At 38.7% G+C, this 21,935-nt stretch overlaps 1 protein-coding gene and 1 non-coding gene across 34 annotated transcripts in view; both read right to left on the bottom strand.

The window, feature by feature from the left end:
- LRRFIP1 (LRR binding FLII interacting protein 1) overlaps positions 1–21,935 on the bottom strand; it is a 192,386-nt gene that overhangs the window by 46,463 nt on the left and 123,988 nt on the right. For 8 of the 33 annotated variants that reach the window (XM_007668442.4, XM_039912621.1, XM_007668358.3 and 5 more), the window contains 9 exons: positions 21,025–21,069; positions 20,187–20,237; positions 17,227–17,259; positions 14,680–14,724; positions 12,784–12,843; positions 9,255–9,317; positions 6,588–6,668; positions 5,126–5,170; positions 4,199–4,264 (listed from right to left, as the gene is read on the bottom strand). The exons of 5 other annotated variants lie outside the window; for them this stretch is intronic. In XM_007668442.4, the coding sequence (XP_007666632.1) occupies positions 4,199–4,264; positions 5,126–5,170; positions 6,588–6,668; positions 9,255–9,317; positions 12,784–12,843; positions 14,680–14,724; positions 17,227–17,259; positions 20,187–20,237; positions 21,025–21,069 (489 nt within the window). The remainder of the gene's footprint in view (positions 1–4,198; positions 4,265–5,125; positions 5,171–6,587; positions 6,669–9,254; positions 9,318–12,783; positions 12,844–14,679; positions 14,725–17,226; positions 17,260–20,186; positions 20,238–21,024; positions 21,070–21,935) is intronic. 20 more of the 33 variants (XM_039912608.1, XM_039912610.1, XM_039912616.1 and 17 more) reach the window with 13 other exon arrangements.
- MIR7403 (microRNA mir-7403) lies at positions 3,564–3,640 on the bottom strand. Its single transcript, NR_127381.1, has one exon. It is a non-coding gene; the product is annotated as a microRNA mir-7403 (primary transcript).

Raw genomic sequence — 21,935 nt, 5'->3', positions numbered from 1 at the left:
ATCTAGCCCAGTGTTTAATAGAATGCCTGACAAAAAGAAACCGTTTAACAGATACCATTACAAAAAGTGGTCAAAAGCATTAGAACCACAGAATAGAGTTGTTCCTATTTATGCAGGTGTTAGAAGTTCAAATAAGGACTGTAATATAGACAGGTTTAGTCTGCCCCCCAAAAACATATGATAGTAAGCACTCACCTAACAGGTTTTTAGATTTTTTTCAATCATCTAACTGAATATCCTGAACTTGGCTTTTAATAAAGTTCAAAATAGGAAGTAGGGTTTATACCCTAAAGAATAGGACTTTGTTCTATAAATGGGCCAAAGAAAGAAAGCATTTCTTACCAAGTCATAAAGTGATTTCAGAACTACGCATGTACTAATGTGACTCATTTCATAAGTATGTCAACTTCATTAGCACATGCATCCCAACCCTTTATTACTTTGGCATTAAAGGAAATGACTCAATGTATTGAAAGTTTGAAATAATGACTTTTTGCCAGTTTTTACAGGCAAACATGGAACCTGGCTAAACCACCACTTTTAACAGCTCCTGTCTAAAAGAAATACATTTTACTAAGAAAGATCCTTCCGTTAGTGTTTTTTTAATGGTATCTGTTAAGTGTTTATGTGGCAAGCACTGTTGTGTGCTAGGGTAGGTATAGGTCTATCAGGTTGGCTACAGTATCTAGCCCATAGAGTTTAGCTATAAATCCTACACCTTCAACTCACTAGTCAAAGGAACAAATCAACCCCAAATTTACAAATGCTTCTGATATAATGCTGGAAGCCTGAAACATAAAATGAGTGAACTGGAACACTTGGCAAGTCTGATGACCTTGATGTCTATTCCATCCATATTTATTGAGTGCTTACTGTGTGCAGAGCACTGTACTAAGCATTTGGGAGAGTACAATATAATATAGTTAGTAAACACATTCCCAGCCCACAAGGAGCTTAAGAACTACTAAAGGGACACTAAATGTGATCTAGGGCTGCCAAGTTATAAAAGGAGGCAGACTATAGTTAGGAATATAGCACTGAGAAAGACAACATAGAAGTCAGTACAAAATTTTCTTAATAAAGAGTCCCATCATGAACTCTCTTTGGGTATAAATTCCAAAAATTCCACCATAAAAAAGTAAATGTTGGGCTCGACTATATAGCTCTGAGCTGAACAAAGAATATAAGAAAGAAATGATAGGTCAGAATGGGGAGTACATTAGAGAAGGGAATAAGTTGGAGGTGTTAATCATCCTCCCCATGACTCAAAAACGTAGTGTAAGAAGTGGAGGTAAGGATTTTTGGTAGGATAAATGACTTCCTTGGAAAAGAGGGAGGCCTAGAAACCACAAGGAAAGAAAACTCAGAGGATTTAGATCAACATAAAGAACAGGACCTTGTCCAGGCAGGCTGCCCAGATAGAAGATGGGTGTGTGATTTGTCATTTGTCATAAAAAAGCAGATTGTAGATGTCTCTGTGAAACCCCCGAAACAATCATCCAGAAAAGCCCTTGAGAACATCATCATCATCAGGGATATTTACTGAGCGCTTATTGTGTGCAGAGCCTTGGACTAAGCGCTTGGGAGAGTACAATGCAACAGAGATGGTAGACACATTCCCTGCCCACAGTGAGTTTACAGTGTAAAGCTCTGAGCATGTCCTTACAGACCAGCCTAGAGTGCTGAGTGGAGGCTCAGAGTATCCACAGAGAGATGGGAGTCATCAAGAAGCCAACGGCTCATCATATCTGGAGGAAAACCTTGTGACAAGGAAGAGAGTCCCTCTCCTCAAGACTCTGGCTCTGGAGGAAGAGGCCCACGACTGTCTCTCCAGGGGGAACAATACAAGATTGGTGTTTATTATTCAAGTCTCTATTATTCAAGTCTTTATTATTATTATTTATTTTTCAAGTTTATTATTATTCTATTATTCAAGTCTTTATTATTCAAATCCCTAGACCTGCTCCGGGCCTTAGTTTCCCCTTCTGAAAATGGGTCTCCCCCACACCTCTGCCTCCTCGTAAGGATACTGTGAGGTACCGGAAAGGGAAGGGAAGCAGCATTGTGTAGTGGATAGAGCATGGGCCTGGGAGTCAGAAGGTCATGGGTTCTTATAGCCTTTCTGCAATATCAATTACAACATGACTAAATTTAACAATAATGCCTGCGAGGGAACCCCTCCCCCTCCAAAAAAGCAAAAACAACCTGAGACACCAATTTTTCTTTTGCATAGGAACTTACGATAAATTGCAAACATTAGGAAAAAGTTGAAAGGAGCATATTTTAAAGGTATAAAAAAGCCTGGAACTTGCTATTAATCAATGGTATTGATTTTTTTAATTATTATTTTTGCCCCTGTAGGCTGTAAGCTTATTGGGGGCAGGGAATAATAATAATGCTAATTGTTAAGTGCTTACTATGTGCCAGGCAATGTACTAAGCGCTGGGGTGGATACAAGAAAATCAAGTTGGACATAGTCCCTGTCCCTTATGGGGCTCACAGTCTCAATCCCCATTTTACAAAGTGAAGTGACTTGCCCAAGGTCATAGAGAAGACAAGTGACAGAGCCAGAATTAGAACTCATGAATTTCTGACTCCCAGGACCATGCACTATCCACTACACCATACTGCTTCTAACGTGTCTGTTATATTGTTGTGTTGTACTCACCCAAATGCTTAGTACAGTGTTCTGCATACGATAAACACCTAAAAAAATATGATTGAGTGCTAACTGTGCACAAAGTACTGTACTTAGCATTTGAGACAGTACAATAAAACAGAGTTGGTAGATGTGCTCCCTGCCCACAAAAAGCTTACAATCAAACAAAAATGCTAAATTAGAAGCCCAGGTAAAATATGCACAATAGCACGCGCGTGCACGCATACACACAGAAATCCTCAAACCAGAGAACTTTGCATGGCTCAATGGCAGAGCAAAAGTGCTCCAAGAATTTTTTATTAATGGTTAAACTCACTTAAGAACAAGAAACCACAAAACAATTATATGCCAGTCACAAAAAGGATGTTTGAGGTTCCTCATGCTCCTTTTTGATTCCCCCATGAAAGGGACACAAAAGCTAATAATAAGCTAATTTTCAGAACACAGAACACAAGCAGTAGCCAGGTATGAAATCCAAGAAGCTAATCGAAGATCAGGTGTGAATACTGCACTATGGGATGAAATGAGATAGCAATGTGGCTTAATGAGAGTTTGAGTTCATTCTTTATTTTTTAGTTTGGAAGACAGAGGCTCCAACACCCATATTTGTTTTACAACATATGGCTAAGAGGTCTTTCATACATTTACAAAAGCACACATTATGTAAATCAACCAATAGGACTGTATGGTATCCACTCCAAAGTCCTTTAGGAACTTGGCGGGCAAGCTGGAAAATTCCTGGCAAGAGTGGATAACCTTGTAGTCTGTGAGCCCGTTGATGGGTAGGGATTGCCTTTATCTGTTGCTGAATTGTACTTTCCAAGCACTTAGTACAGTTCTCTGCACAAAGTAAGCGCTCAATAAATGTGACTGAATGAATAACCTATCCTTCAATGGGCCACTGTTTCAGAGTATGACATTCCAGAACAGCCAAAAAAGTGCAGAATTTGCTACCAATATAGCCATTTCTGGGAGCTCTGACTTTGGATTTAATCTGTGAGCCACCAAATGACTTCCCAGACCGCAAACACTAACAGAGAAGTCAACCAGGCACTATTTTTGCTCATCGTTAGAAACATATGCTGCAACTCCCAAATGACTTCTCTGTGAGGACTGAAAAAGCATAATCCTGCTCTTCCAGTCCATCAGGTTCAATTTCATTCAATTCTATCGGGTTTGCAAGCAAGGAACTAGGTGGGGGTAATACTCCTGGGTTCATTTTTGTAGCACCAACACTTTTTCATACCTTTTAGCCATTTAATACCTGTCAGCATATTTATACAAGGAGATGAATCCCAGATTGGTCATTTTTTCTGTTCATTATGACAATGGTTAAATGTTTGGTGAGAAAAGGGCAGAAATGTCATTAAAGTATCCATATTATCCCCATTCCACTACAGATGACCAAAAACTAGAGAGTCCGCAGAAAATGTCCATCATTTAAAAAAAAAAAGGAAACACACCTTAGTTGGTTATGCATTAGTAAGAAACAGGCAATAGAGAAAACGGATCAGCAGGAAAATCAGAAAAACATCTTACAGCACGAGAATTAGAGACGCTACATCGACGGCTTCCATTGAAAATGCTCTCATCATACAGATATGCCTACAAATGAAATAAGAGTTAGAACAGAACCAACTGGTTTTCTTTGATTCAGTCCCTAAAGAGACGGAAATCAGGTGCAGAGTGATCAAAGAGGAGAAATAATATAAGGGAAGGGCAACAGTGATAGGAGTAACTCATGAAAACAACATGGAGTAACAGCAGGCAAAGAATGAAAAAGTCAACCTCCACTCCCCAAGCTGTTCCACTGCATGCACCAAAGGTTTAATGGGAGATCAAAATGATCAATCTTCATGCATTCTTCACTCTGTTTTAGATTGCATAAAACTGTGTGGAAAACGTTCTGCTATATAAAATGGCAGTGCTGACTAAATCATCTTTCAAACAATTTTAATATCTCCTCTGGCCAAAGGGCTCAGTTTTCCAGTCACAGACAAAGCCCACAAAGTGGACTTCTTCGTTGAACTGTAAATATATTACAAGCAAGAGTATTATTTGCCTTTGACAATTTTTAGATCACTGCTTGCCAAAATAATTTGCTACATTGGCATGTAAAAAGGTTACCAATGGCCTTTAAATAATGCCTTTTACCTTTCAGAAAGTAATCATATATTGCTGTGACCTCTGGTCTATAGCAGTCACTAATCAAGGAAAAATGAAAACTTCATGTTTTACTTTATTTAGAAATTTGCAACAGCATTTGTTGAATGGGTAGCTGTTGCACACTGCCAATAGCAGTAAAATAATCAAATGATTGCCATCGGATCAGCGACTCAACTAGAATCACTTCTTACGTAATGAAATGAAACAAGGACAAACTGCAAATGCAAACTGTCTTATTGGGTGTGACCAAAGTGAAAATGATCAACAGTGGTTAAGAGAACTTAGGAGGAGCACACAAACCCTGTAACTTCTGCCAAGCGGAGCACCACTATAGAGAAAGCTGGGCTGAAGGAAACAAGCACAAGCTTTAAACACCAAAGGAAACACAAAAACCCAGCAAGAGAGACATGCGTAATGGCTTGTTCAATCACAGAGGTAGAAGGGACCATCTCAAACATCAGCCAGGTGAATAACCTGGGAAAAAGGCCATGTCCATGCTCTTCAATATCTCCAGGGTACGAGACTCTACAAACTCCCTATATAACCGATTCCTGTGTTTCATCTCACTGTTAATCAACAGGGTCTTCCTTACAGCTAAACAAAAATCTCTTTTCCTTTAGAGATCTAGAGGTTCTGTGTGCTCACAGCATCCAAATCCTTCTATAATGCAAAAGAGCTGAGCATTCAGAATGGGCTTCCTTTTCTGGTAATGGCAGAAGGAAAGCTTAAGAGAGCCACCTGTATGATACTAGTTGTCTGTGCTTAAGCACCTAGAATTAGAAGTCTTACGATAAAAATACACACTGAGAAGCACTATATGGAATGAAGAAGCAAAGAAGAACATATTTCTAACAGAAGGCAACAGTTGAAACCTTCAGAAGATATAGAAATACAAAAGTAAGCAATAAAGCTGTAGAGACCAAATTTTGATTTTATGTCAGGATCGCTGTCACAAAAGATTGTGGGAAAGGATACACGTATATGTTGTATTATTAGAAGTCACACTTAAAATGTTCCTGATGAGTTGTGGCATACTGACAGCTCGTGGCATACAATTAAATAGGTAAAAATACAAGCAAATCCATCTCACGAAAGCACACTGCATATGGCATTATACACACAACAGGTATGCCACTAATAACATATCTATAAAGGTGGATAGCAGGTAAGATAAAATTTATAGGCAGAGTAATGCCTGGGATGCACATTTATGTCCTCTCAACTCATCTGCAAATAGTCCTGGTTGCACGCATAGCAGACAATTCAACTCCCCAATTCAGAAATAGACATTTTGACCCTTATTCTCTCTGCAGCAGAATAGGGATCAGATATGTTGTAACACACACTTTGGGGGTACAGAAGCATATCCCACAAAGAAACAGATTAGGACAGGTGAGCAGAAGAAAACATTTCACACCTCAGTGCTAGAGGAAAGTATTAAACAAACAATGAGAACCAATGAGCAGCAAAATGCAGGATAAAGCAGGAATGGTTCAAGAGTTGAGTCACATATACTGGAATTTCTTTTGGGAAGCTCGTCACTTCATTCATTATGCAAATTACTTTTTGAAAAATATACCGAAGGAGTGCTCTTGGCACTAGTGTCAGTGAGTGGAACATGCTCATTTGTCTATTTAGCTGGCACCAATCAAATGAGTGAAGGTGAGTTGTCAGCGTCAATTTTTGCAGAAAGCAAAACATTTAAATGGAAAGAAATGCAGGGTGGAGGGGAGGGGTGATGTGGAAAAGGAAGACGACAGACCCGATTTCCATTTTGGGAAGAAGATTGGGATTTGGAGGCTAAACCACTGTTGGAAAGGCCAAGGTCCGAGCTGCAGGATCCCTGCAATCAAACAAAATTGAAAAACGAGGAGGAAGGGGGAAAGAACAAAACAAAGAACTTCATTTTATTCAACCAAGCCCAAAATGGAATAGGAGTGAAAAATGAACAGAAATACAGAAAATTTATGAAAACAAATCCTGAATAATTGCATTAAAATACATCATGGAACAAAAGCGTCCATTAAATATTATTACCTAGGATAGGCTTTTCAAAGCCTGTTCAGGCAAGAGCTTTTGATTTCCTTGGCATTCTCCCCTTTCATGCTAATTCAGGGCCATTTTACGCAGAATAACCTATGCCAAAGGTTTTATCTTTTACTGCTATTGTGTCTACAGAGTTCCTATTGGAATGACAGTCTAGGTTTCCAAATCTTAGATTGGTATGTTCATCAATTCTCTTATTTAGGCTAAAAGCCATACAGTGATCAAAATCCCAAAGTTAATAATGTTGGTATTTGTTAAGCGCTTACTATGTGCCGAGCACTGTTCTAAGCGCTGGGGTAGACATAGGGGAATCAGGTTGTCCCACGTGGGGCTCACAGTCTTAATCCCCATTTTACAGATGAGGGAACTGAGGCACCGAGAAGTTAAGTGACTTGCCCAAAGTCCCACAGCTGACAAGTGGCCGAGCCGGGATTTGAACCCATGACCTCTGACTCCAAAGCCCGTGCTCTTTCCACTGAGCCACGCTGCTTCTCTGCATTTTCTCTGCAAAGTTGCATTTTCCATCCTCTATATAACAGAGCTTCTATGTTCATATCCAGGCAATCTAGGGACAAAAGTTGGTGTGCCAAAAAGAGATCCACTGGAATATGACAAATGAGAGAGCTGCTCTTTCATGGCTATTTTCCAATTTGTAGGCCAGGGGTTCTAAATGAGAAAAAGCATTATGTAGTATAAAAACTCTCTTGGCTATATAAAAACAGGTCCATCACAATAGAACAAAATTGATGAGGAGTCTTCTTCTGGTCTGAATGGCATTCCATTACACCTTTCCGATAGATCCAATCTCATGCTTGTTACCTCACAATTTATTATTGCATAGTCAATAGCTAGCATGCAACCCAAGGATTTTGGAGGTCAGATATGCAGCCAGACCAAGTTGACAACCTTAAAGAGGGTTGTATTTCCATGATCTAATTGGTTTATTCTGTCGCTGAATATGGCTTTTAGGTCACAACCACATTTTCAGGGTTAAAAAGTAATCTTTTAATAAAATGTATGGTTGAATAAATGCATAATTGGATACACAATTATCATAATAAATTGTCCTGCCCTGAACAATACATTTCAAATCTGGCTAGGCCTGAACCATTAGAACACTAAAAGGTGATGATGAATGCATGATGGATTTAAATTTAGGAAACAAAGATTCCTGAGATAGCTAAAATATTTGGAAATGGGCTACTATACAAGGCTTAGAAGACACTTTTTTCTAAATGTTTCCAAGTTACTAACATTTCCTGTACTTTGGTACAGAATTCGTTGTAAATGGCTTTTTTATTTTCATTATACCTGCCTTTATCATCATTACCATAAAATACTGATGTATTTGACTAATGGTTTTGCTCTCTCCTGGCACAGAAATATCATAAAGCAGAAAAAAATGAAAAGGTAATGATCATTTAATATTTTGAGAGAAACGAAACTATTTCTTACAGAGATGCCTGTGGTCTCTTTGCTGATTGATCCTTTGCACTCAATTCTATAATTCTGTTTCTTATTAATTCTTGTTCTTGCTTCTCAACTGTCAGGGAGAAGCATTAAAGGAGCTGATGATAAACATCTCCTCTTCAGAATGCAGAGTTACAACTCTGCATTCAAACCTATGACTAATGCTATGCTTTTAGATCATTTTGAGCAACCTTGCATGAAGCATTTCCAAACCGAGTTCTACCAATTTCTCCCTATTATGGAATTATGTTGATTTCTCTAAATTTTGAGAAGCATTTGTATTCCAAAATATAAAAAAAGTTTTGAGAGAAATTCTGGGGTCTCACTGAGTTTGAAAGGTTATGCTCATTCTCTTAACAAGACAAAAGTGTACTTGAACTGACATTCGTTAACTTCATCTCCCATTATATACAATGAATCACTTTTACAGTCTGTTGTATGAGTTCATAATGGGAATGATGACACCTGATGGTGTTATTTGGAGAACATGCTCTCTGCCCTCAAATTCTCACAATTAGAAGTAAGGCAGGGGCCTATTTCTATTCTAGGTCACAATTTTCCTCATTCATCAGGTAAACTGGGATTACTCATCATGCCTGAAGAAGAAAGAACCTGAAGCTTCCTCATTTAGGCTTTCCACTCTTTCAGTTCCACAAGATCCATAAAAAAATGTTTCTTGTGCTGCAAAGAGAATGATAGCAAATGATAACTTTTAGAAGAGGCTGAAGAGCTAGATTGGATCATATGCCTAATACTGTTGAAATTGGTCTGATCTAAATTGAAATTAGTAATGAAAAAATGGTTGGAATTACAAGTGAAATACCTCTCTCTCTCTCTCTCTCTCTCTCACACACACACAAAACCTTCAGTTTCTCCAATACAATTTTAAATATTTATTTAAATGGAAACCAACCAACTTCTCTTCCCTGGCCGATGACTTGGTAGAAACTCTGCTCTCCCCACTGAAGCTGGAATTCTAAAGTGTCAAACAAGAACATCACTTATCACAAATCTTGGAATTTTGGAGTTATCCCGAATAAATCTCAGCCAAGTCCTTTACCCAGTGTCTTGAAAAATCACATCCAGATTTTTAAATAAACAGTTCAATAAAAACTGATTATGGAAAACTGCTAGTGTTTGTATTTTAAAACAATATAAAATGTTTGAAAGTTGATAACTCCATGACTCCTAATTGCAACAATTTTAAATTACACCTAATTTAACATATACACTTCAAGGTTATAGTGTATTTTACCCAATTGCTGTGCATGACAATTATGTTTGTTATTGAATTGCTTTCTATGTTTTGGCTAGTTGTTAGACTATATTTTACACAATCTACCCCACTCTGAGGACTTTAGTCTTTCTAGAGAACACAAAACTCATTCCATTTCAATCCACAGTGAGTCTTTTCACTTGTGCATTTGAAATGTTTCTGTTTGAAATGAGTATTAAAAAGAAAATCCTTGGAAACAAGTTCTGCTCATGAATCGCAGTTTTCTCAACTGAGTTTTGCGGGAAAATATGTTCCTTTTCAAAGGAAGCTGAAGTTTGATCTATTTTTCAGTCAATTACTTTCACCCATTTGGACTGCTTCCTATGAAGAACCTTGAAACAATAACTTAAAGCACACCTTTTGCTTTGATTTTATATATTTGAATTTACAGCTATTTTAGCTATACATTATAAGCTAAACTTGTCTAAGATCTTGGTGATTAATGGAGAGGTGTTGTGGTGAGAGAAGCCAATTAAGATAATTTTCCAGGGACATGTGAGGGCTGGTGAGACCCTCAACCAGAGGGAATCCCATTTTCTGACCTCCCCATAGCTCTCTGTAATTACCATTAGGATCTCTTAAACCCTGAACTACCACCCTGTTGCTTCCAGAAGTGTCCCTGGGCCAGCTTTTCCTGGCAAATCTGTTGCTGGGAGAATGGCAGAATACTTATAGACTGGTTAAAACAACTGTCACATGTAAGACATTTTTGATAGGCCACAGATATATCTGCCATATTAGGGAAACAAGAAGTCAATAAGAGAAAGATGGGCTCCTCTATCCAAATTCAAGATTTGATGAATTTCCATTCACAGGGTTATACTCCTGATAAATGCACGGTCCAGTGTTTATGCAAATATACTCTGGATTATGGTTACTTCCCACTACCCTGGGACCTTTGATCCTAGCATTCGATATGCTATTATATTGTTATAGTGTACTCTCCCAAGTGCTTAGCACAGGGCTCTGCACTCAGTAAGTGCTCAATAAATATGGTCAATTGGCTACTATGGACACTCCACCCCTGAAGTTATGATCAGTCACTGCCCCACTCTGTCCCCTTCTGGCATTCCCTCATTCGAGCTCATTTCCTCACCCCTCCCACCCATCTCATCACTATTTTCCAGTACTTTTTAACTAAACCTAGTGGCTCCAGGAGCCGTTGGTACAAGCTGCACTCGAGGCACCACTGGCACGAGCCCGGGCCTGCCCTGACCTCCCTTCTCACTAGTAACTCCACCTTTTAGTCACTGCCCCAGGGGGACAAGGACCCACTGGGGCACAATGGGGGCAACAGCAGTTTGCACACACAGGGCTGCAACTGCCATCATGCTGCCCTTTCCTCTTCCCCTTCTGGCTGGTGATCTACCAACAGCTGGGGCTCCGAGGGAGTTGGGATGGGGGTAGGAGGAAGTGCATTGCAGTGGATCTAGCACCTGTTGCTATGTTCAAACAAAAACAAAAAAACTCCAAATACTGGAGCATAAGGGGTTGGGGGAGAATGAAACACTGAGAAAAAGGCTGAGTAAGATTGATGGGGCAGGGCAGAAAGAACAAAGGAAAGGGTTGGGATGACAGGGAGGGATTTGTAGGGTCATTTTTCCTGAACTAAGGTGCAGCTGTCCTGTGGGGCTGGTTCTGGAACAGAACCTAATGGCATTAAAAAAAAAAAAATCAATGGAAGAGCCTATTCTATAATTCAACCACCTTTTCATCATTAGCGTGGGAGTGAGAAACAAGGAAGAAATTTTAGGTGGGGATGAGGACTAGGAGTGGGGCAAGGCTTCAAGGAAATTATAGGCCTGAAAGGTATTGTTTTGGGTCTTTTTAGCTTTGACTAGAAACATTCCAGCCCTTTCAGAAACAGGGCAGGACTGAAAATTCAGTTTAAAGAGTTCTGGGGGCAATTTCCTCCATTGCTCCCATGGACTGGACATCAGTGGACATGGAAACGTTCTCAAGAAACATAATCCAGTAACACCATGGTACACTTACATCTCTGATTTTAATTATGTGCTCTATTTAAACAGATGGATAAATTAGATATTTACATTGAAATACACCCAGAGGATTGATAAGAGATTTATAGGTTATCCATGCTATTTATAAATTAACATTCCACCTTGGATTTAGAAGAACAGTTTTTTTTTCCTAGTCTAAACTTTAAACACCATATATGTGGCAATTAGCCTACACCCACATAGACCGCTCACTAGTGTCCTGGAATTCTCCATGCATTAGATATTGATGGCATCGCATCATAAACTAATAAGTGCATAAAAATTGAGACCGAAGTTGAATTAACTTTACCATCCAAAGTGGTTCAAGAGGATAAGAGAAACATAAAATGGTGAGCCTGAATTTTTCATAGTTTGAGAGTTCATTATAACTTGAAGGTGACAGGAAGCAAAGGTACTGCAAATTAAATCATCATGAAACTCAGTTCTACTATTACAGGTGGTTTTACACGGTTTGCTTGGAAAACTGTTAGGGAATTAGGGAATATCTGCCCTATAGCATGAATCTGTATGGATAAAACTGCTGCACTGTTTGAAGAAACAGTTTGTGTGCAGTATCAGAAAGGAGTACTACTACAGGGTGAGTTTCCTTCAAGTTGGGGTTTTGTGGTAACACAAGTTCCATGTTATAGGGACTAAATGCACTTTCTAGTTAATGGCTCCTTTGCTCTGTGTCACACCCATAATCCTGGCTATACCTCAAAATATGAGACAGTCAAAATCACAAATTATGATTAATTTGGCATAGTGGTAGGAGTAAATAGGGCCGGTTAGTCAGCAAATGGTAGCCAGCAAAATGTATTCCCTGTGGGGAAATAAAATAGATGAGATTCAACCATGAAAGTAGAAAGTGTGGGGCAGTGTTTAAATTGATATTTCAAGGGAATCTGAAAAAGAAACTGGGGATCTGCCCTATGAAAGGGAAACATGTAATCATCCTTATTTCCTATTCAAATCTCACTTAAACTGACTCCTTTTGAATTATCAATGAGAATGCAGGTGCAAAAACAAATAAGGACCATATATAAACTACAAAACTTTTTCTTCCAATCATATTATGGCAAAGGAATGAAGAGAGTTGACAAGTTCCAATTCACCTACTTTATAAGAAATTTCTAATGACTTAGAGATTTTTGTGGCATACTAACCCTGCTAGATTTTCTATTCAGGGATGATGATCCATACAAATCTCCATCATAACCATTTGTCTATTAGAGAGAAGAGAGAGAAAGAACTGACAACTGTACAGAGCAAAATAACAATTAAGAAGTTTCCAAGGGAAATACAAGACGTTAAGAGCAGAAGGACTTTCAGACCAAGAACAAATGTCAGTGTCTTATAGTGATTAAGAGGTAGGTAGGTATGCAAATAGGTAAAAGATTCAAAACATTTTTTGGAGAAAGCTTTTGAAGACATATCTAGCACCAGGGAAATACATCAGACACCTTTTGAAAAGCAGACCTATGAAGTTCAACTGAAATCAGAAGCATATATTGCAAGGACAGGTCTTTTCTAAGTTATATAAATTCTGTTTCATTGAATCCTGTCTATTATCTTTTTTTCAACTCTTTACCCAAATGAAAACTTTGGCCAAATCTAAAGAGAAAATGGCAGAGGAAGACTGGATTGATTGTACACTATGTCCACCTTCTCTCAAACACAGATTTCTCGGTTCATCGACAACTCTCCAAGCAAAATTTTTCTGGCTCTGGTGGTGGCTTATGCTAATACAGAGCTCAAAATGAGCAGCTGCTCAATGTTCCTATTTTCTCTTGAGCTTGGGCACTGATTTTCAAACTGAGGAGTGCAATCTACCCTTGGACCACAAAGAACTCTGAGGTAATTCCTGGTAATGTTCATTCATTCATTAGTATTTATTGAGCACTTACTATGTGCAGAGCACTGTACTAAGCGCTTGGAATGAACAAGTCGGCAACAGATAGAGACAGTCCCTGCCGTTTGACGGGCTTACAGTCTAATCGGGGGAATAATGTTGGTATTTGTTAAGCGCTATGTGCCAAGCACTGTTCTAGGCGCTGGGGTAGACACAGGGGAATCAGGTTGTCCCACGTGGGGCTCACAGTCTTAATCCCCATTTTACAGATGAGGTACCTGAGGCACAGAGAAGTTAAGTGACTTGCCCACAGTCACACAGCTGACAAGTGGCCGAGCCAGGATTCGAACCCATGACCTCTGACTCCAAAGCCCGGTAATGTCTCTGAGAAGCAGATGGAACATAATAATTATGGTATCTGTTAAGCTCTTACTATTGCGCCAAATATTATATCAAGAGCTGGGGTAGATATAAATGAATCACACTAGATATAATCCCTGTCCCACATGAGGTCACAGTCTGGAGGCGAGGGAGAACATGTATTGAATCCCCATTTTACAGATGAGGAAACTGAGGCCCAGAGTAGTTAAGTGACAGGCCTAAAGTCACACAGCAGACAAATGGGAGAGCCGGCATTAGAACCCAAGTCCTCTATCTCTCAGGCCGTGCTCCTTCCACTATGCCATGCTGCTTCTCATTAACATGAGCAGAATCCACAGGTATACGTGCATTCAAAAGGTTTATGAAAAGAAAAGATTTAGGTCTATTGATAGAGGAGCATCAGTCCCAAATCCTCAAATCATTCCATCCCTGACTGTAAGGATTTTTGGTTGCATTGTTAAACAAAAAGGAACCAAATTAATTTGAATCAATTTTTATAAAACAAAGGTAAATCTTTAAGAAATTTGATATTAGTTTCTTACAAATATAGATAAAAATCTCCAGAAAACAATTTTCTAGTAAAATCCTCAGAGAAAGCTAAATGATCCTGGCTGGAATTTTTATAATGATCTCTTCCCCTTCATCTCTGCATGGAGAGGATAAATTGATGCTGGAGTTCCTTTCTCATCCCATTTTATGTCTTAAACTTTTATCTCTTCAAGAAATAAAATAAAAAATAACTCAGAATAATTTCTGGAAAAAAATGGCTCATAAAATAAAGAGAATCAAGAAAGGTGGTGTCAATCATTGAGAGTTTCTAAGTACATACTGCTTTGGAATTCTTCCTTTTGGTCTTCTCGATCTCTAATTCAGCCTGTAGGTGGGGATCAAAAGGGCAAAAGAAAAAGATGGCAAAGCTAAATTAACTCTTCTGGCCATCACCTCTTCTCTCGGGTCTACCATGCAAAAACACACAAGAATATAAGCTCTGACACAGAAAGGAGGCATGACTTTATAGGCGGCAAAGAATAAACAATTTAAAAACCGAAGGCCCAAGGAACCAGTTTGTGAAAAGGGATTAAGAAGATTTAAGTACTGGCTATTTAAATAATTATAATTCAAATGTAAATGACTGCTCTTTCTTTTCATGCAGAGTTTTAATGTACCAGTCTATTAATTTTGACACAGTCATGCATAAGTCAGTCATTAATAATATTAGAAGAAACTTTTCCCCTGGGCAATCTCCTAAAGGGTGGCTTATCTTAATGGGGAATCTATGGGGAGAGGTAAATCTATGGTATTTGTGAAAGTAGTTGGAAGCACAGCTCTACTACCAAAGAGGAGAGTAAATAATTTATGAGGAAATTGGCAAACAGCAATATCCCTTTAGAATTCTTTTTTTATCTTAGAAAAAGAATAGAAGGCATGTCATGAAATGTGGCTCTCTCAAATCAATCAGTTTATTCTACCACATGGAAGCAGCAACCTAGTTGAAAAAAAAGTGGCTCAGGAATCAGGAGAATTGGGTTCTAATTTCAGCTCCACCCCTTGTCAGCTGTGTGACCTTGGGCATGCTACTTAACTTCTCTATGTCTCAGTGTCCTCATCTTTAAAATGTGGATTAAATTTTACTGGATTAAATTTTACTCCCTCCTACTAAACCCTGGGTGGGGCAGGGGTATGTGTCTTATTTTGTATCTACCCCAGTGCTTAGCACAGTGTTTGGCACAGAGTAAGTACTTAACAAGTACTATCATCATTATTATGGATCAGAATAAAATAATCCAACCCAAAGTCATTAGGAAAGATTCAGGAACACTTAGAACTGGCTTCAACAGGAATCCTGATTCTGACTTCCCCAAAGTTAAACAGCATGACTTTCTGTTCTAGCACACCGGTTTTTGGTGCACAAGACAATTAGTCAATTTTGCATAAATTATTATCAAAATCTGATGCATTACATCATGTGCACTTATAATGCTCTCAGACCTCAGAAGTGGATTAGGCAATATATTATACAAGATATTCAAAGCATGCAATATTTCACAATTAGTGCTGAATATTGCAGATGAGAACTATCTTGAAAGCCAAGCACCTACAAACCTCAATAGCATAGTAACAGGCTATTAATATGAACTGGAAGTCTTCCCAACATATTTATATTCAGATTACCTCTTCGATCAAACTATAAAGTGAAATGGCCAAGACAATAGAACAAGTAGAATAAAATTTGGCCTAATTTTTTATATCAATCTTACATTAATAAAGATGCCTCGTTGAGAGAACTGAATACAGCTAGCCTTTGAAAGAAAAAAGTTATTTCAGTTATAGAGCTATTGAATTTTTATTACAGACATTTAAGTGGTCTCTCATTTCCATTTAACTGTAAAGTTTACTTTGGCTTAAATATTTCCCTTCCTCTCCTCCTCAATCTTTAAAGTATTTGGCTGATTTAAATAGAGTGATTAGGGAAGCAGCATGGCCTTGTGGCTTTGGAGTCAGAGGAGCTGAGCTCTACTCCTGGCTCCACCACATGTGTGCTGCGTGACCTTGGGCAAGTCACTGAATTTCTCTGTGCCTCAGTTCCCTCATCTGTAAAATGGGGAATTAAGACTGTGAGCCCCATGTAGGACATGTACTGTGTCTGACCTGATTACCTTGTATCTACCCCAGCACTTAGTAATTGTGATATTAAGCACTTACTGTTGGCCAAGAACTGTAGTAACTATTGCTATTATTAGAGTTTACTGCAATGTAGCATGAGATAATGGCAGATCTACTTGGAAAGACAGAGAGCTTTATAGAACTAGTATGCTCTATCAAGATGGCTTTTTGCTGAATGGGATGTGAAACAAAACTAAAATCAAATTCAAATTTAAAATATAGTTATACTCCTCATGTAATTATATTCATTGTGCTTTATAATCACATTTTAAAATGCTTGGGTCTTTTTTCAGTCTTGGGAATGAATATACCTAAGATTATTTGGTTTAGAAAGCTATATTTTCATTCAGCATTCTTTGGTTTAATAATTTAATTTCCAAGGAACTAATTAAGAATGTTATCTGGGTTTTATGGTTGTTAAACTTTTGTAGCCAATCACATGAGAGGACTTCTAGTGGGAGAGCAAAGTTTACCATCAATTGCTTAGTAAACCTCAAAACCTGATGATTAAAGACATTTGTTAGGACGAAGGGAGGATTTAATGTCTGCTCTTTGAGAATGGAACTGGTCCCATAGGTAATAGACACCCCCTTGTCTCACCAACAGCTAATGATCTTGAGGCTTTCCAGAAGAATACCACAGATTAGAAGTGTTAATTTTTTTTCAAAAAACTACTTTTTTCAAACTGTGATATTCACATAGCCACTCTCACCCCTTGGAAGGAACTGGGATACTCCAAGTCAGACTGTCAGAAGGAAAAATGAATGTCACACAAAAGCACAACAATGGACATTATCAATATTAGAGCAGTGCACTGAAAGGCCAAATATAAAATTCCTTATCCACAAGCCTATGAGCAGTGCCTGTACTTGAACCAAAATAGAAATACATTGATCAATATAAATCTAAAACTGGGTAGCTTGAAAATAGAGTTCCACATGCAATAGCCTACAAGCAGTATCAGAAATCAAAAAATCTGAAAACAGGAGTTGGACAACCTGAATCTCCTCTCCTTACCCCTCCCTCCACTCTTCACCCCGCCCCAGTAAGATTCCATCCTCTCAGCCAAACTAGGCATAAACACAAAGAGATCCCCCTTTAGATTTTTTTTTTTAGGAGGGCTTGGGCCAAGTCTTACTTTCATGGAGCTCTCAAGTGCTTAGTAGACTGCTTTGCAAATAAAACGTTCTCAGTAACTACACAATTCACCAATTCCATTAGATTTTTCTCATTTAATGAAGCAGTCTACTGAGCACCAACAGTATAAAAGTGCAACTCAAAGAATTTTCAAAGTTCACCTTCATGGCTCAATGAGTAGCCTCTGGGTGCATACCTTTGAAACCGGGTTGTAAAGGAGGCACTCTTGAGTCGATCAGACCAATTTAGCTTCTTGGGTGGGATGAGAATCTCATTTTGAGACCTGATTTTAAAAAATTTTTTCCAAACTGCTCACTTCACCTGGTTATCATTACGATCAGGGGCAAGTAAGTAATCTGTTTCTTTGTTTGTTAGCTTTTTTACAGTGGATTCCAACCTTAAATCTTTAATTGCTTACTGGAGAGTAAAGACTAAAATCCACTCTAAAGGAATGTTAGCTGTAAAAGAAATCAGCTTCACAGTTGAACGTATAAAGAGCAACAGAATAAATCGGTTTAGCAGTTTTAGGTATATGGATAAAGATGAATAATTTTTCCTAATTTGATAGAGTAATTACCCTTTTGTAGGTCATGAAAATGCAGTTACAATCAGGGCTGGCTGAGTAGTTTGATTTTTAAAAGTAAGACCAGACCAAAGACACTTCACCCATGCATAACAAGGTTAGTTTTCAGCCTTTAGTAACAAAAAATTCAGTTTATCAAGCACTTTTACAATGATCTTCACAATTCCTCCCATCAGGAACCACTTCTTACTTTGAGTAGGTAGCCTCTCTAATAGAAACATTAGGTGGGGGGGCTATTTTAAGCCACTTTAAGATAAGGATATATACATTTAGAGGAAAAAAATACACTTTATCAAAGGAGAATACAAAATGAACACAGTAGAAGATATGGAAACCTTTCCCTAGCACAGTAAGGATTTGCTATCTGACAATTCACCAGGTGCATAAGCCATGTTAAAACTAAATATTTTTAGAAGACACAGCTGAGAATCCCCAGAGAAGCAGGGCAGGGCACAGTCAGCCTCAGTCACTGAATCCCTGAATGACTGGGCAATCGCTATGCCCTGCAACAGCATAATCAAACTGCATTAATGTTATCCTCGAATCTGAGGTGATGCTGCAGCCTTCCTCCTCGCCTCCCCACACCCCCTTTCCATTCCATCAGGTTCCTTAAAACAGAATCTGCACTAGACCAGATCCTGGTAGGGAAACTTATTATTTGAGACAAACTCCACCTAGCCCATCCCCCACCTCCACCCCATCAACGGTCTGGGTACCAGAGTGCCAAGAGTCACCACAAGGCTGGGGCATCTTGGTCTAGTAGGCCTCAAGTAGCACTTTGGCAACTGGGTTTTATGGAAGATATAGAAATGTTAAGACAAGACTATTTAAATGCCTTCTTGAGCACTTCTAGCACACAACACTCAGAACAAGAGATTTCACCCAGCTTCTCTGCTCCTGCCAATACTTCAGTTTAACTGGACACTGGTGTTAAGACGCTTTAAACCCTAAAGCATTACATAATATTTAACACAATATGCTTCTCACAAAATGTCAGACACCATACTTATTACTGAGGTATGAAGTTACAAAAGCAAGTGATATCATCTGGCAGATTTTTTTCCCCCCTTCTCCCCAACTGTGTCCAGCACAAGAAAGGACTTCAGCAGCCATTAATTTGCAGTATGCCTTCAATAATCACATTAACGCTATGAAAATGCCTGTGCTTAAATAGCACACTCAAAGAATTTAAGCAGACCCAATCCATAAAATCAACATAGCTGGTTTTCATCAGAGGTATGTGCACCAATGGAAGTTTGGGACATATTAGGAAAATGTTCTGGCAAGGCTTGCACTTCAAAGTTCTAAGAGATTTGTTTAGTTGGTTGGCAAGGTATGAGAATGCAATAGTAGATTTAATTCAAGGGAAAACAGCGTTCTTGAAAATATATATTATAACTACATAGCCAGATTGTAGCCATATGTGGTCATAATTTAAAATGTCTAGTTCAACCCTACAGCCAACTTTTATCCTAATGAGTACGTCAGAGCCTACATTAATTGACCACATTTTGGGGTTAGGGTGGGTGGGTCAAGGAGGGTCTTGGTCAAAATTGGAACCCTTCATCTCTTCCTTGACAGCAGCGTAGATTCCATCAGGAGGACCTAAAATATCCATCCCAGGCTCAAGGTTGGGACCTGCGCAGGGAGAGTTCCAGATAAAATTCAGAAAGATGACGTCTTGATTCAAGATAGTTTGCTACTGCATTCTCTCTAGGCAACACAGGATGCAGTACCATGGGACTTCGAAGGCCATCTGGGCAGTTGGGCAGTGTCTTTAAAGACCAGGACTTTCAAAAACCTTTCAGGGATTTTGGAAATTTAAGGAAACAATTCTTGAGGTTTCATGTTTGCTTCTTCAACTCAAAGCAGAAAACATCACTATAAGGTGAAGGATGATCTTATCTTTTTTTTTCAACAATCATGCAAACTTTATCATTCTGGTTACTAACCCTCAGGCTTCCACGACTACCCACTGACATGCGTTCATCTTCATCAGAAGCCTATTGAAAAGAAAGGATGAGAAGAAAAACATGAAATGAAACCAATAACGTGTGAAAGTTAATGCCCCCAAAATATAAGAGACTAAATTCCTGGAAATGACACTGACACTTTATATCTGATCACATACAGACAGGAGCACTGAGCCTTCCCACCCACATAGCTCATCTCTTGTGTTCTGCTAAGAGGGCATGATTTTCTCTGGCCACTCTTGAGAAAACACTCATTCCCCCACCCCGGCTGCCATGTCAGCAATGGCAGATGTAGGGTGGCCAAGTAAAGTGCTCAGGTCGTAGTCCATCTCGTAGAAGGACCGGCTGTGGTACTGCGAGGAAGCTGGGCAGAGCTACAGCAGTGGCCATTGTGCCCTTCTCTGGTTTTGCCTCTTCTTCAAGCAGTAGCCATAGAAAAACATGCCTTTATCCAGGAATGAAGAGCCGCACAATATGAGCTATTCCACCAAATCTATGAAGTTGATAGACACTCCATCCATGGCTTTTGAGAGCCTGTTTTCCACTCCACAGATGGAAGAATTGGACTCACCGTTTATGTTAAAAATACCTTTCGTATTAGAGGAAAAGGCAAAATGGCCCAACATGAAGAAAAAAAAATTCCCAAGATGTTAACCAATTACTGATGGTGACTTTCCCAATACCTATCTCGACTATACCTGCCTCTCAACATCACTATTACTAATTACCTTTTATGAATATCATTAAAAGCGGTCCCCAAAGCAGTAACACTGGAATTCGGTGAAAGGCCTGAATAAAGAATGAAGACAATACTAACCGATGTATTTCTTCTGGATCTACGAGAATAACGCTCACTGTCTTCCTACCGAAGCAGCAGAGGAAAATAATAGTACAAGGTTGAAAGAGCAGATACATAAAAAGTGCTTTGAAAAAAAAAGCAAGCTAAATATTTAAGGAAGATGAAGGCAAGATTTACGCAAATATTCAGGTAAAACTACTTTTACGAGAAAATGATACTTTAATTCCTATAGTTTATTAATACTTGCTCCACTGGGACACACATTTCTGCTTTACAGGTCATATCACTTTTCTATTGTGGCATGTATTTTGCAGACATTAAATGAGGCAACTTAAAAATGTCCCTTCCTGAACACATAGGAGCAAAAAAGCTCTAAAATACCTGCACTTCATATTGTTTATAATACTGAAGAGGATGTGGGAACGTCTAGCTACTGCAGGTCTTATAATCTGGTTTAAACCAGATGATACTATCTCATGTTAGAATGCCCTAAATCAACTCTGTTTACCCTTCAGGCCTATCATTCACTTTTATTCAGATATCAGAACTGATGTAAGAGTCCCTGAAATACACACTTCTTTGCAACAGAAACAGACCACATTCCTTCCATGCCATGTCTATCAGCTGGTAAATTATCCTGCTATGTTTCATAGGACAGTGGTGCGATTAACAAAAAACAGCTATATGCTACTTCTCAAGGAAACTCAGTTAACTGAAACAATTATAATGGAACTCTATTTTTGTTTATTAAATGGTTGTCCATCATCTAGGATGAATAAACACAGAATGTTTATTATGATATAGAATGCAAAACAGACTAATTATCAGCACGCTTGCACTTAAAAGTTGAAACTGTTAGGTCCATGAACTTTATGTTATTCATCTAGCTTTCTTCCTTTCAACTCTGGAAGACCTAGTTTGGACTCCTA

This window comes from Ornithorhynchus anatinus, chromosome 7 (genome assembly GCF_004115215.2).
Source record: "Ornithorhynchus anatinus isolate Pmale09 chromosome 7, mOrnAna1.pri.v4, whole genome shotgun sequence".
NCBI lineage: Eukaryota > Metazoa > Chordata > Mammalia > Monotremata > Ornithorhynchidae > Ornithorhynchus > Ornithorhynchus anatinus.
The sequence above is the reverse complement of the archived record's forward strand: the minus strand, read 5'-3'. Positions and strand labels throughout refer to the sequence as shown.